Here is a 13,986-nt window from a genome sequence, read left to right on the forward strand (position 1 = left end):
AAAGAGAGTATTTTTTTTTTTAAAGTAGCAAACACTTGGCAAAATTTTCACATGCACCACATTGAGTTTCCGTATCATGATACTATAATGACGGCCATCGTTCGTTTTCTTCCTATCTACGTTTGACATTCACTCTTAAAAATAAAGAGCAATAACATTACATTTGTTTTACTCCATTTGCTTACTCCTTAGCGTGTAAGTTCACAATGTTAAAGGAAAACCATGAGGCATGTGGATCGTTATATTCTTAAACATTTTTTACAACCATATACAGAATGATGCATTTTATAAGAAACGGTTTCAAACGTTTTGGAAATGGTTGCAACCTGCGCTTGAAAACGAAGTCAGATGTTCAGCTTATTGCATCTTTCCTCCACTGAACCATGGAGTTGTACCAAAACAAGTGTTATGGACACAACACGTTCAAAATTCATTTTGTGATTTGTTGTGTCAATGAACCTCATTTTATGTAAGAAATAAAAACAAGTTCCACTGATACAACAAATCACAAATTAAGTTGTGACAACTTAAGTTTGTGATTCGTTGTGTCAATGAAATTCATTGATTATTATAATAACTCAAATAAGTTGCACTGACACAGCAAATCACACATAAAATATATGATTTGTTGTGTCAAAACTCAAGTGTTATCAAACAAAGTAAGTTTCATTGACACAACACAGCACAAGTTTAACTTTGAGATTTGTTATTAATGTAAATGAAACACATTTTAGTTTAATGAGTAAGTATCAACTCTCTTTGTCAGGTTTAATTTGATTCCTCATGCGAGACCATCACTAATCGATTATGTCCCAATGACTGTTCAGGTTATTACCCAAGTCAACCCGCATGTGAAAATATATGTTTGGTCTTTTGTTGTCCATGGTTGTCAAGGAAACAAACAATAAACATCCCAACAAGATTCTGCAAAATACTGTTTACACATTTTGAAACATCAACACGTCTATCTTTGTTATCAAGATAAGTTGCAAAAGAGAAACGTCTGGTTTTTATTGTTCAACCAAAACCATGGTTGTCAGGGAAACTAAAACAAACATCCCAACAAACTACAAAAATACTGTTTACAAATCAGAAACATCAACACGTATGTGTCTCTGTTGAAAACAAAATGAAAAAGAGGGATTCGGAATCGTTCATGATCGGACAAAGCAAAACTTAGCCACAGGCCGGGGAGTTCTAAATGGGCATTGAAATCATATAATAGTGGGAAATTGTGTAGTTGTTTACAGCAAATAAAATAAAGAACGATGACCTGGGCCCAATTTCATAGAGCTGCTAAGCACAAAAATTTGCCTAGCATAAAGTTTCTTCCCCGATAAAAACATGATTACCAACCAAACTTCCATTTGTTGCATTATGTTTTTACTGGTATTCAGCTGTTGTTTGCTTATCCTGAAAGTCACGTTGAAATTTGGTTGGTAATCTTGTTTTTATCAAGGAAGTAATTTCATGCTAAGCAAATTGTTGTGCTTAGCAGCTCTATGAAGTTGGGTCCTGCCTCCAACGTCATAGAGCTGCTGAAATCTAAAGCACAAAAATAGTAGCTAAGCATTACAAAATTATGCCAGCCAAAATACTATGCCACGTGTAAAAATTGCGACTGGTATCCTGGCAATACAAATTTGAGAAAGAAATACATTATGATTTGGATCAGCGCTTTCCGTTTTTTGACACAAAATTTGAATGAAAAACAAACTTACCATCCTTCAAAGTCATGCTCCTCGTTCAAAAGAACTGAAAAGAAAAACGTAAATAAATGGGTGAACAAATGAGCGCTTATTTGAAAATATAATAACAAAAGTCCGGTTCATATTTCCTGCGATTGTAAATTGTCACGTCACAAAAGTTTACTTTAATTCCTAGATTACGATATTAATGACATGTTGTGTAACGTAAAACTGTACCAATTTGTTTGTTTGTTTTATTTTCATTTGTACAACAACAACAGTACAGGCATATTTGTAACAAGTAAATAAATAAAGTTATAAACACTGAGTAAGTACAAATGGGGGTCGCAACCAGGGCCCAATTTCATGGCTCTGCTTACCGCCGAATTCTGCGCTTACGATCGCGATTCCCCGCTTACGTGCAAGCGCCGAATTTCTGCGCTAGCCTTGTAAGCGTAGAATCCCTAGTAACGTGAAGTACGCACGCGCAGAAGCCCAAATTCGCCGCTAACCCATGAAATACGCTTGCCGTAAGCACAGAATTCCCTGCTTCCGTAAGCGCCGATTCTGTGCTTAGGGTAAGCAGAGCCATGAAATTGGGCCCAGTAGAGGAGGTAACCCTTCTATATTTGGAGCACCTGAACTGCTGTAGAATGCTGCACTGCATGGTTCAACAAACGACAAAGCAAGTTTCAGTATCCCTTAAAGACAGTGGACACTATTGGTAATATTGTCAAAGACCAGTCTTCTCACTTGTTGTATCTCAACATATGCATAACAAAACAAACCTGTGAAAACTTGAGCTCAATTGGTCGTCAAAGTTGCGAGATATCAATGAACAAAACAAAACACCCTTGTCAAACGAAGTTTGTGCTTTCAGAGTGCTTGACTTCGAGACCTCAAGTTCTAAATCTGAAGTCTCGAAATCAAGTTCGTGGAAAACTACTTCTTTCTCTAAAAGTACTCCACTTCAGAGAGAGCCGTTTCTCACAATATTTTATAATACCAACCTCTCCCCATTACTAGTTATCAAGAATGGTTTTATGCTAATAATTATTTTGAGTAATTACCAATAGTGTCCACTGCCTCTAAACGAGAATTAAGAGTGCAGTTGAAAACAAATTTGTTTAACGGTTCCGATCAAAGAATATTTAGGCTTTACTAATTGGTTTCCAACTGCACTTTTTATTTTCTTCGTATGATTATGAACTTCCTGTAATTTCTGTTGATGCACTGGAAAAGTTAGAATTTAAAACTGACTATTGGTGAACTCCAACCGTACTGGGTTGCACCCAACTAAACAAACTCCCCATATCATACAGTGCAACCTGTTACACATAAAACCATACACGAACAATACTTAAAATTCTCACCGTTTTTTAAAGTATAGGGAAATTATTCATTGACTCTTGAACTTTAACCCTCTGCTTAATTTGATATCATCATGGGGAGTCCCTGTCCCTGGCCCGTATAGTTAATCCCCTCCTAGCAAAAACACCCTACCCATACTGGTGGGTACCAGTGTAATTTTTCCAAACGCTCGAGCATACCCCGTTTTGTGGGGCGTTTTTCTTTCAAAATACATCGAGTTGGAAGTCAACAACCTCAAGGTCACATTTGGGGGAAAAAGTTCACACTAAAACCTTTTTGTTGGGCTCTGAAATCTGTCTGAACTAGATATTTTGGGAGTCTACAAAAAAAAATACGATGAGCTCGACGTTGTTTTCTCCTTATTTGCCCATAGGGCAACTACTGCACTGTTGTTATTATTTGCCTGATTGATGTATTTTAAAGACAGTGGAAACTATTGGTAATTGTCATAGACCAGCCTTCTCACTTGGTGTATCCCAACATACGCACAAAATATCAACCCTGTTAAAATTTGAACTCAATTGGTCGTCGAAGTTGTGAGATAACAATGAAGAAAACACCATAGTCACACAAAGTTGTGTGCTTTCAGATGCTTGAATTCGAGACCTTAAAATCTAATTCAGAGGTCTCGAAACCAAATTCAAATATTTTAGTGAAAAATTACTTCTTTCTCGAAAACTGCGTTACTTCAGAGGGAGCCGTTTCTCACAATTGTTTAAACTATCAACAGCTCTACATTGCACGTTACCAAGTAAGATTGTATGCTAAAAATTATGAGTAATTACCGAATAGTGTATCGTGCCTTTAAATACTTCTTACATAAACATGAGCTCTGAAGGTTTATTATTAGATGTTTACGAGTAAATCTAATCGTATTTGCCTATTCTGCTATAATAATAATAATAATAACAAGTTCTTATATAGCGCATTTCACAATAAACTGTATCAATGCGCTTTACATTAGTCCCCTGGTCATTGGGCCAATAAACATCCCTTTTAATCTTTCTCAGCTCCCATTAGGGAGTATACAGCCCCGAGCTGCCGTGGTGCTCTGAAAGCTTTTCATTCACAATATCAACCTCTACCCTCGCAGGTACCCATTTATACCCCTGGGTGAAGAGAAGCAATTATAGTAAAGTATCTTGCTCAAGGACACAAGTGTCACGACCGGGATTCGAACCCACACTCGGTGAATTAGCACCAGAACTTGAATTCGATGCTCTTAACCACTCGGCCATGACACTCTACATATATCAGAGGTGTCAAAATACCTTCCGGATTAGGTTCGTTTCGCTTAGTATATTAACAATGGCCTAGTTTTATAAGGAAAACCCCCTGGGCAAAATCTGAACAACAAGTTAACCTCGTAACAAAGAAACAACTTTCAATATTGTTAAACCCTTGGGTAGGTTTGACGCAACGTAACAATAAGCAGCCACGGCCATCACACACACGAGTGAGTAATGACACTGTTTGTGTATTTTGTTGAAAGGCGGGAATTTGAAAGAAATTTGTTTGTTGGCCGTTGCTATGGGTAACATGAAAACAATCCCGTTTGCACTTTAAAGGCAGTGGACACTATTGGTAATAACTCAAAATAATTATTAGCATAAAACCTTTCTTGGTGACGAGTAATGGGGAGAGTGAGAAACGGATCCCTCTGAAGTGCCATAGTTTTCGAGAAAGAAGTAAAATTCCACGAATTTGAATTTTTTCTTTCATTATTATCTCGCAAGTTTGATGACCGATTGAGCTCAAATTTTCACAGGTTTGTTATTTTATGCATATGTTGAGATACACCAATTGTAAAGGCTAGACTTTGACAAGTACCAATAGTGTCCACTGCATTTAAGCTCAGTGCCAACCTCATGGGTCAGGTTTACTGTGGCCGAATTCGGTGCTTACGATCAAGATTCTCCACTTACTGTGCAAGCGCCGAATTTCCTTCAGTATTCCCCTGTGAAGATATTTTGCTTTCCCTTTTCCGCTTTTGTTCTCGGCCACCGTAAGGTGGTAATCAATATGAAATTGGAATACTACAACGATACGAAAATCTGTAACTTATAACTGCACATGACACCTCAATCTTGTTTAAAGGCACTGGACACTATTGGAAATTACTCAAAATAATTATTAGCATAAACCTTACTTGATTACGAGTAATGGAGAGCTGTTGTTAGTATAAAACATTGTGAGAAACGGCTCCCTCTGAGATAACGTAGTTTTTGAGAAAGAAGTAGTTTTCCACGAATTTGATTTCGATACCTCAGAATTAGATTTCGAGGTCTCGAAATCAAGTATCTAAAAGCACACAACGTCGTGTGACAAGGGTGTTTTTTTCTTTTATTATTATCTCGCAACTTCGACGACAAATTGAGCTCAAATTTTCACATGTCAGGTTTGTTATTTTATGCATATGTTGAGATACACCAAGTAAGAAGACTGGTCTTTGACAATTACCAATAGTGTTCAGTGTCTTTAAAGCTTGCCTTTCAATACATGATTCTCACTCCACACGCGGGGAGAAATTATCATAACAATTATTATTAGTTATTATGTTAAAGGCAGTGGACACTATTGGTAATTACTCAAAACAATTATTATCATAAAACGTTACTTGGTGACGAGTAATGGGGAGAGGTTGATGGTATAAAATATTGTGAGAAACAGCACCCTCTGAAGTGCCATAGCTTTCGAGAAAGAAGTAATTTTCCACAAATTTGATTTTGAGACCTTAGATTTAGAACTTGAGGTCTCGAAATCAACCATCTAAACGCACACAACTTCGTGTGACAAGGGTGTTTTTTCTTTCATTATTATCTCGCAAGTTCGATGACCGATTGAGCTCAAATTTTCACAGGTTTGTTATTTTATGCATATGTTGAGATACACCAAGTAAGAAGACAGGTCTTTGACAATTACCAATAGTGTTCAGTGTCTTTAAAGCTTGCCTTTCAATACATGATTCTCACTCCACACGCGGGGAGAAATCTTCATAACAATTATTATTAATTATTATGTTAATTGTTAACAAACCCAAGCTTTATTTTTTATTTGGTCTATTATAATTGATTATCCGAATGGAAGATGTGTACAGTGCCTTTGTTTTACCTTGATTGTTACTGCTGGTGATTGCCGCTGAATGAACCCGCAGGTAGATCTGTTGAAATCCGACTTCGGTATCAGGACTTTTTACCACCAGAAACCCAATCTTTATAATATAACAAAGTTTATAATATACAAAGTTTGAATTCAATATAAACCACAAGGGAAACTGGGTTTGAATTCACAAAGAGTTAGGACTAGTCCCAAGTTAGGAAAAGTCCTAACTTAAGACTAGTCCTTATTACCCTAGGATATTAAAGACTTAAGGCTAAGTTAAGCTCGTTCTAACTCGAGATAAGACTTGTCTTAAAGGCAGTGAACACTATTGGTAATTGTCAAAGACCTGTCTTCTCACTTGCTATTTGTCAACATATGCACAAAATCACCAACCTGTGAAAAAGTTGCGAGATAATAATGAAAGAAAAAAACCCTCTTGTCACACGGAGTTGTGTGCTTTCAGATGCTTGATTTCGAGACCTCAAATTGTAAATCTGAGGTTTCGTAATCAAATTCATGGCAAATTACTTCTTTCTCGAGAACTACCCCACTTTAGAGGGAGCCGTTTCTCACAATGTTTTATACTACCAACCTCTCACCATTACTCGGTACCAAGTAAGGATTTATGCTACATGTAATAATTTTTTTGAATAATTACCAAAAGTGCCCACTGCCTTTAACTCGAGATAAGACTTGTCTTAACTCTGTGTGAAATCAAACCCCGACTGGTTAAATTTCTAAATGATTTTGGGGTGGAACAAAGAGCAAATTACTCGACTGTGACTGGAACCAACGACCTACGGATTTAACGTTGCGTTGCCCAACCAACTGGGCTGTAATATATATCTAGCTCTATGAATTCGTATGAACAATTAAATTAACTTTTTAAGATGTAGAGCATAAATGTGGAAAACATTTGCATCTCATGTATTCATATACGTAAATTTGCAATGAAAGGTATAATAGTAACACATTTTTTGATAAAAAGAGTCAATTCCTTGGCAGCAAATGGATTAGAGGCTTTGTAAGCCGGAGGTGGTTAAATAAACTTTATTGTTCCCGTGTCTTCTTGCCAATTAAGCCCCAGGCTAAAATTACTTGACTAATGAGGCCGATCTCCGGCGAGTGTTTCGACCTGAACTTGACCTATACATGTAGGGCATACCCTGAAGTTCACTTATCAGGCATAATGAATTTTCCACAAACTACTTCCTGAAATTCATAAAAAAAAGAGCCACTGTAAAACCACAAATTTCCATAGCATATTCCAGATAAGTTTTCAGGTGTTGTCCAGAAACTGCTGTTTAGTGTATTGTTTTAAGCTTGAAATTTAAATGTTTTTAATTATTATTACCTTGGATTTTGCGAGAAGTGTTTCAACTGTCTTCAGTTCTGTTGATGACTGGAAATTGTAGATGTATTCTGTGTCCGCCTTGAACCGGATGAAACTGGCTAGGACCGGTTCCAGTGTGAATGTTCCAACGCCCAAGATGAAGACCAGCCAGATCTTCATCAAGGTGCAGTTGGACAGCTTGCCGTATGACGGTGGCGTCATACCGCTGGCTGCTCGGCCAGCAATTGGCCTGATGCTAATGATGGGTTGATCAAATGTCTGTTACGATCTGCAAAAGACAAAAACAACAACAAAGTCATGATTATGACACATCAAAAAAAGAAGTTGGCGTCCTTGGTCCTTCGGGGGAATTACTATTAATATTATTATTTTATCGACATAACATGAATAAGCAAAACAAAACAGCAAGGAAAATGAATCAATGGCATATGGCTCAAAATAAAAAAGTGAAAAAAATAACTGAGGTTCAGAACATTGATGTCACTGGCTACATTAACATTTTATATAAAAAAAAATAAGAAAGCCAAGATAACAAAAACAAAAGACCCCCCCCAAAAAAAAAATGAAAAAAATAAAAAAAAAACAACAAAAAACAAACAAAAAAACATCAAAAATCATTATTCAATTCAGTAATGGTTTATTAAAAACATGACTTGCAGTTAAAAACCATCGATGCTATCGATGAAAGAACAACCGTTATCTTGAAATCTGTCACAGAAACAGTTGCATTTTGACCCAGTTGCTTACTCTTGGTTCCTTTATGAGTTTTGAAACAAAACAAAATGGAATGTTTGCTTTTGTTTTGGGCCTATAAACGAAACTAATTTTGCGTTGGTATTTCCCGGTTTACTCCGAATTAAAATGACTGACTAATAACAGTCTGGATCCCCCTCCTTTCGCTTTATCCCGGCAGGCATGTTTCTACTTTCTATTTCAAGGCCTTTTGAATACAAAAATAACTCGAAGAAACTTCTAGAATAGTTATGAGAATGGCTCAGTCGTAACAGGCCTTCTGCCAAGTCTTTTCACCTTTTGTGGTTTATCTTTGATGTACTTTTTTATATTATGTAAGGGTCCGAAATAATCAGGTATGGGTGGGTAACCCTCGTTAAATATTGTTTTAAAGTTTTTGCCTTTTTGGTTTGATTTGTATACATTTCATGACTTTTTTAGCTTTTGTTTTGCTTTTAAGGGCAGTGGACACTGTTGGTAATTACTCAACATAATTATTAGCATAAAACCTTACTTGGTAACGAATAATGGGGAACTGTTGATAGTATAAAACAAGTAATTTTTCACGAATTTGATTTCAAGACCTCAGAATTAGATTTTGAGCTCCCGAAATCAAGTATCTTCGTGTGACAAGGGTATTTTTTCTTTCATTATAATCTCGGCGCAACTTCGACGACCAATTGAGCTCAAATTTTCACAGGTTTGTTATTTTATGCATATGTTGAGATACACCAAGTGAGAAGACTGGTCTTTGACAATTACCAATAGTGTCCAGTGTCTTGTGGTTGTAGCATTTTTATGCATTATTATTTAATAAAAATACAAACTTAAAATGTTTAGTTTTGGGTTTTTAGAGGGCCTCTTAACAGTTTATACTCACTGGTCTTGTTATATAGTTTTAACTTAAAAAAAAGAGGTTTTATTGTCACACAAGCATGCATATGGTTTTAGTTCAACCCCAACTAGCCCTATATATATAGAACTCTTCCTCAGTGCTGTAGTATAATACGGAAGTGTAAGACCGCCAAGGCTAAATCAAAACCGTCTATAACTATAACTAGCATTTGTTTCAAATATCTCAAGTAAACATTTCCTCACTAGATTAAAGGGTCTACGTAACGTTTGTAGGACAAAAACACAATGTCCACACAGATTTACACTAAACTTACACAGTGTGAAGATAATGATAGTAGAAAGCTTTCCTGAAAATATAACGTGCTGAGGTGCTGTAGTTTTTGGGAAATGAGTGAAACAATGTCATGAAAATAATTTTCGTCTCATGAGGCGAACATTATTTTAATCATTTACAAACGTATTTTCATGACATTGTTTTACTCATTTCTAAAAAAAAATACAGCACCTAAGTAAGTAATATTTGAAGGGAAGCATTTCACTATCATTATCTTCCAAACCTGTAAGTTTAATGTAAATCTATGGACATTTTGAAAGGTACCCAAATCCTTTAAGACGCATTTTTTAACTAATTTGTGCCAGGCGTGGAATTAAAACTGAGGCAAATGAGACAAAAGTCTTCGCCTTGGTGCCCCTTCGGAAGTATCCAATAGACCTTTAGGATTTCCAATGGACGTGCTCTTTGCAAAATTAAAATGGGCTCGCCCGCTCGAATACTGAACGAAATTTGGTTTTTGGTTTTCACCAAACAACCAACCCTCAAAACAATTCGGTTTAACGATTCTAAAGTTCCTAAGATTTAAAATTAGTTGACAAACCGTAATTTGAAACAAAATAAGGAAATATATATAAACTTAAAATTTTTTAACAATTAAAGGCACATCTACTGGTACCCCAGAATGCATTAAATAACACATCTGTGAACACTTGGATTCACTTGATCTTTGAAGTTGCAAAAAAATAATGCAAGAAAAAACACTCGTTGCACAAACTTGTGTGCTTTCAGATGCCTGATAAAAAAGCTGCAGGCCTGAAGTAATTTTTTTGAATTTGAGTTTGAAACTACCTTACATTGTTGTTATTGAAAAAAAAAACTGAATGGTGTTCACTATCCGTTTTAACATCACGTTTTTTGCAGTGTATGTGATTGCAAAAGTGACGGGTCTTATTAAAAACAGAGTAAATATAATCAGAAATAGAACCAAACTAGAGCGTACATACCAGTTTTTGACGAGCGATTAAAAAGTCTGCATCAGTAGTAATAAGAAATAGAGAAGATAGAGTTGTAGGCTAAAATCATCTCTCACAACTAGTCATTTCACTTTCAGTTTTAACTATAGTAATATAATAATTAACTTCCTTGATTGGCGAAACCAATAAATTTGTTTTCCATGAACTGAATAAACTCGTTCAAGGACACAGAGGAGACTTCAGATTTCGAACTTGAGGTCTCGAAATCAAGCATCTAAACGCACACAACTTCGTGTGACAAGGGTTATTTTTCTTTCATTATTATCTTGCAACTTTGATGACCGATTGAGCTCAATTTTTCACAGGTTTGTTATTTTATGCATATGTTGAGATAAACCAACTGTGAACAGAGTAGTGTGTTTTAGTCAAGGTAAATGATAGTACCAGCCTGTGGACAGACAGAGACAACATAAAGTGACAAACAGAGGACGTACAACTACAAACAACAACAACTCTTAATTAACTAAAATAAAAATATGACGTAATGGAAAAAGAACAAATGGCGATGCACCTGCAAAGTGGTCAATGATAAGAAAGTTATGATAATAAATCAATTCCAATATAACATGAACTAGAAAAAAACGTTGCAATTGGCTCAAGCACAATGCATAAGTGGGGGTTTACGGTTTAGTCGTTGCTTGATATGTTTTCTATGTTTTTCCTCCTTTTTGCATTTTCGTTGTTTGTTTGTGAGTACATATTATGTAAAAAAAAAAAAAATAAAAAAAAATAACAAACTGATACCACGTATCATGGCATCCCACATAGGTTCTCAAAAAGGCTTTACAACGGTCCAACCACGCATCAGAAACACATTATGAGTAAAAAGGTTGAAGGCCCCCGAGTGTGAAAAGGGTGTCCTCGATACCAAGGACGAAACGAAACCGAGAAATAAAATGATTCCCTAATGGACTGGGGTGCTCCACATGAACATTTGTGTGCAAAGTCCCCTATGGGAAATTGTTAAGTGTATACAGTGAAAAGGTAAAGCACAAAAGAACGCATCACAAAAAAAAATTGTAAGAAGTTCTTAAAATACAACTTTTAAGAACTTGTATTGTTCTGCTATCTGAAAAAAGTTTTTAAACTGCATTCTGGACAGAAATTTCAGGGCAGAAAAAGCGAAAGTTTAGAGAACTATGCCTTCTTAAACACAAGCAACAAATACATTTGTTGAACAAAGTCAAAGAGTGTGACTTCAGGGCAATCGCATGAATACTCTGCCCTGAGGGTCGCAACGTCGTCCACCAATTTATTTTTTGAATTTATGCGTTTTGTTGACGGTTAATAATACCTATAATACCTAAATAAAAAGACGGTATGCAACGAGTAGTCCTTAAAAATGACAGTCATTTCAAGAAACAACTTCATCAGTGACCCTATGCGGCCATCTTTCTGAAGTCAACCTATATAGAGAAAGGACCAAATAAGGAGTTTGAACGTCCCTCAAATGATAACCGCCGCCAGCACCTGTGATTAAACAGCCAACATGCATGGTTGCATTTTTGTATGTATAAGAGATGACAAGTTGCATCGGGGATAAAGAGCATTAATTTTCGTTTTTACCCCTACGCCGATGTGTGTTAGCACTGTATACTCAGTACTTTCCCGAGTACTGTGAAAAAATATCACCGGGCAACCTCGGTAGTCTAGTTGGTAAGACACTGCTCTAGAATTGCAAGGGTCGTGGGTTCGAATCCCACCTCGAGTAACATGCCTGTGATATTTTTTTTCACAGGACTCGGGAAAGTACTGAGTATACAGTGCTAACACACATCGGTGTATGGGTAAAAACCAAAATTAATATTTTTGTATGTAGTTAATCAAAGTATGTTGCATTTCATAAAACATTTCTGAAAAGAACAAACGTCAAGTTAATGGCCACATAAAAAAAAAGCTGCCTGCCGGTTTAGTAAACTTCTTTCTGGCTGTAGGAATCTGTAAGAAATAGTTTCATTATAATGAACGTTCAAATCCAAGGAAACTCATGGTTTGACAGCAGCGAAGTTTTTTTTTCAACCAGGCTGTCAAGCAATAAATAGGCCTACGAAGGCATTCCAAACAGCTACATATTTATCATGGTTTTCGGTAAGAATTCATTCACAAAAACGAATCTCTGCTGATAAAAAAAAGTACCAATCATTGACATCTTGGCGGCCGACGGTTTTGCTGCTTCGAGAAAAAAAAATCATTTTTTATTCCGAAATATGACCTAAAACTTACGCAAATTCTCTTTGAGCTGATACTTTACAGTTCTATGCTTCTTTTGTGGATTTTAAATGTATATTGGAGGAGTTGACAGCGAGTTGACGGCGCAAGTGAGTTGACGGCGAGTAGTAGGACCGAAAAGCTAGGAGTTTACGTTTGCGTTTACGTTTAAGGTAGAATTCTACCTCCATATGGTTTAACGTCTGTATTCATAAGTTTGGACGTAAATCTGAGGGTGGTTGATTGGTCCAAGCAGTATAAATACAAGTGCCTCTAGGCTAACAAAAAAGGGCCTGAAGAAAAAAGTGCATAAAAACGTGTATATAAATGAATGGTGGCAATACATCTGTGCTGGGCCCAATTTCATAGAGCTGCTAAGCACAACAATTTGCTAAGCATGACATTTTTGTCTTGATAAAAACAGGATTACCAGCCATCCACGTGATTTTCAGAATAAGCACACTACAGCTGTAACCAGTAACAAGCAATATGGAACAAATGGAAATTTGGTTGCTAACCCTGTCTTTATCAAGGAAAACATTTCATACTAAGCAAACTTTGTGCTTAGCAGCTCTATGAAATTGGGCCCAGGACTTTCAGGTGATCGCCGGGGTAATTGGTCTGTGCCTGTGGATATTCGTTCTAACTCATGCCGTGGTCCTTTCTCTATGCTGTTTATAATAACCATGGATGAAGGAACCTCCATGCCCAAACTGTGTTAAATGCCATGTCTAGCACCTACCTGTCGTACTGAAGCTACTTGTGTCCGTATCCGTATTCTTACATACCTAGGTTACATGTTGTCCACACTGGAGAAATCACGCTTATGTCCACCATTAGATTTTTAACCGTCCGAGAGTTGCAAACGATCCTGATGTTTTTTGTTGCTGGTTTTCAAATGACCATCATTATCAACTGGTCAATGCACAACGCTGGTTTGGTTTTGTCACCGGCCCTATTCGTGATCACCGGTGCCTGCTACGGCAAGCTTTTATTATAGTACACGATTGAATAGATAGGTGACTGATAATCCCTGATGGTGACTCTATAAAAGCACTTTGCGTAAGATTGCTCAAGCTTTTAGAAACTTCCAACATTATCCTCGTTATTAAGTGGGTAGATAATGTAATACAGTTTGGTCATTCCGAGAATGCGGGATGTATTTGCAAACTTGGAGGGAAAAGCTGATTTGAAGTGGAGTTAACAAAGCATCAGTTTGAATAACATTGGTCTCAGCAAGAAGTATAGATTATACTCAAACAAAAACATCCTGGTAGTGGTATTTCTTATGGCCTACTATCATGACGCTCAATTTGAAAATACCGGTATTAATAATAATATCGAAGTCTTATTTACCGCACGTATCTA

At 36.6% G+C, this 13,986-nt stretch overlaps 1 protein-coding gene across 1 annotated transcript in view; it reads right to left on the minus strand.

Annotated features, from left to right (window-relative positions):
* LOC139945370 (uncharacterized) overlaps positions 1-13,564 on the minus strand; it is a 152,515-nt gene extending 138,951 nt beyond the window's left edge. The window contains exons 1-4 of the mRNA XM_071942719.1: positions 13,407-13,564; positions 7,516-7,783; positions 6,171-6,270; positions 1,722-1,755 (exon numbers count right to left, since the gene is read on the minus strand). Coding sequence (XP_071798820.1) covers positions 1,722-1,755; positions 6,171-6,270; positions 7,516-7,716 — 335 coding nt within the window. The 5' untranslated portion in view covers positions 7,717-7,783; positions 13,407-13,564. The remainder of the gene's footprint in view (positions 1-1,721; positions 1,756-6,170; positions 6,271-7,515; positions 7,784-13,406) is intronic.
* Between the last annotated feature and the right edge of the window lie 422 nt (positions 13,565-13,986).

Source organism: Asterias amurensis, chromosome 12 (genome assembly GCF_032118995.1).
Source record: "Asterias amurensis chromosome 12, ASM3211899v1".
NCBI lineage: Eukaryota > Metazoa > Echinodermata > Asteroidea > Forcipulatida > Asteriidae > Asterias > Asterias amurensis.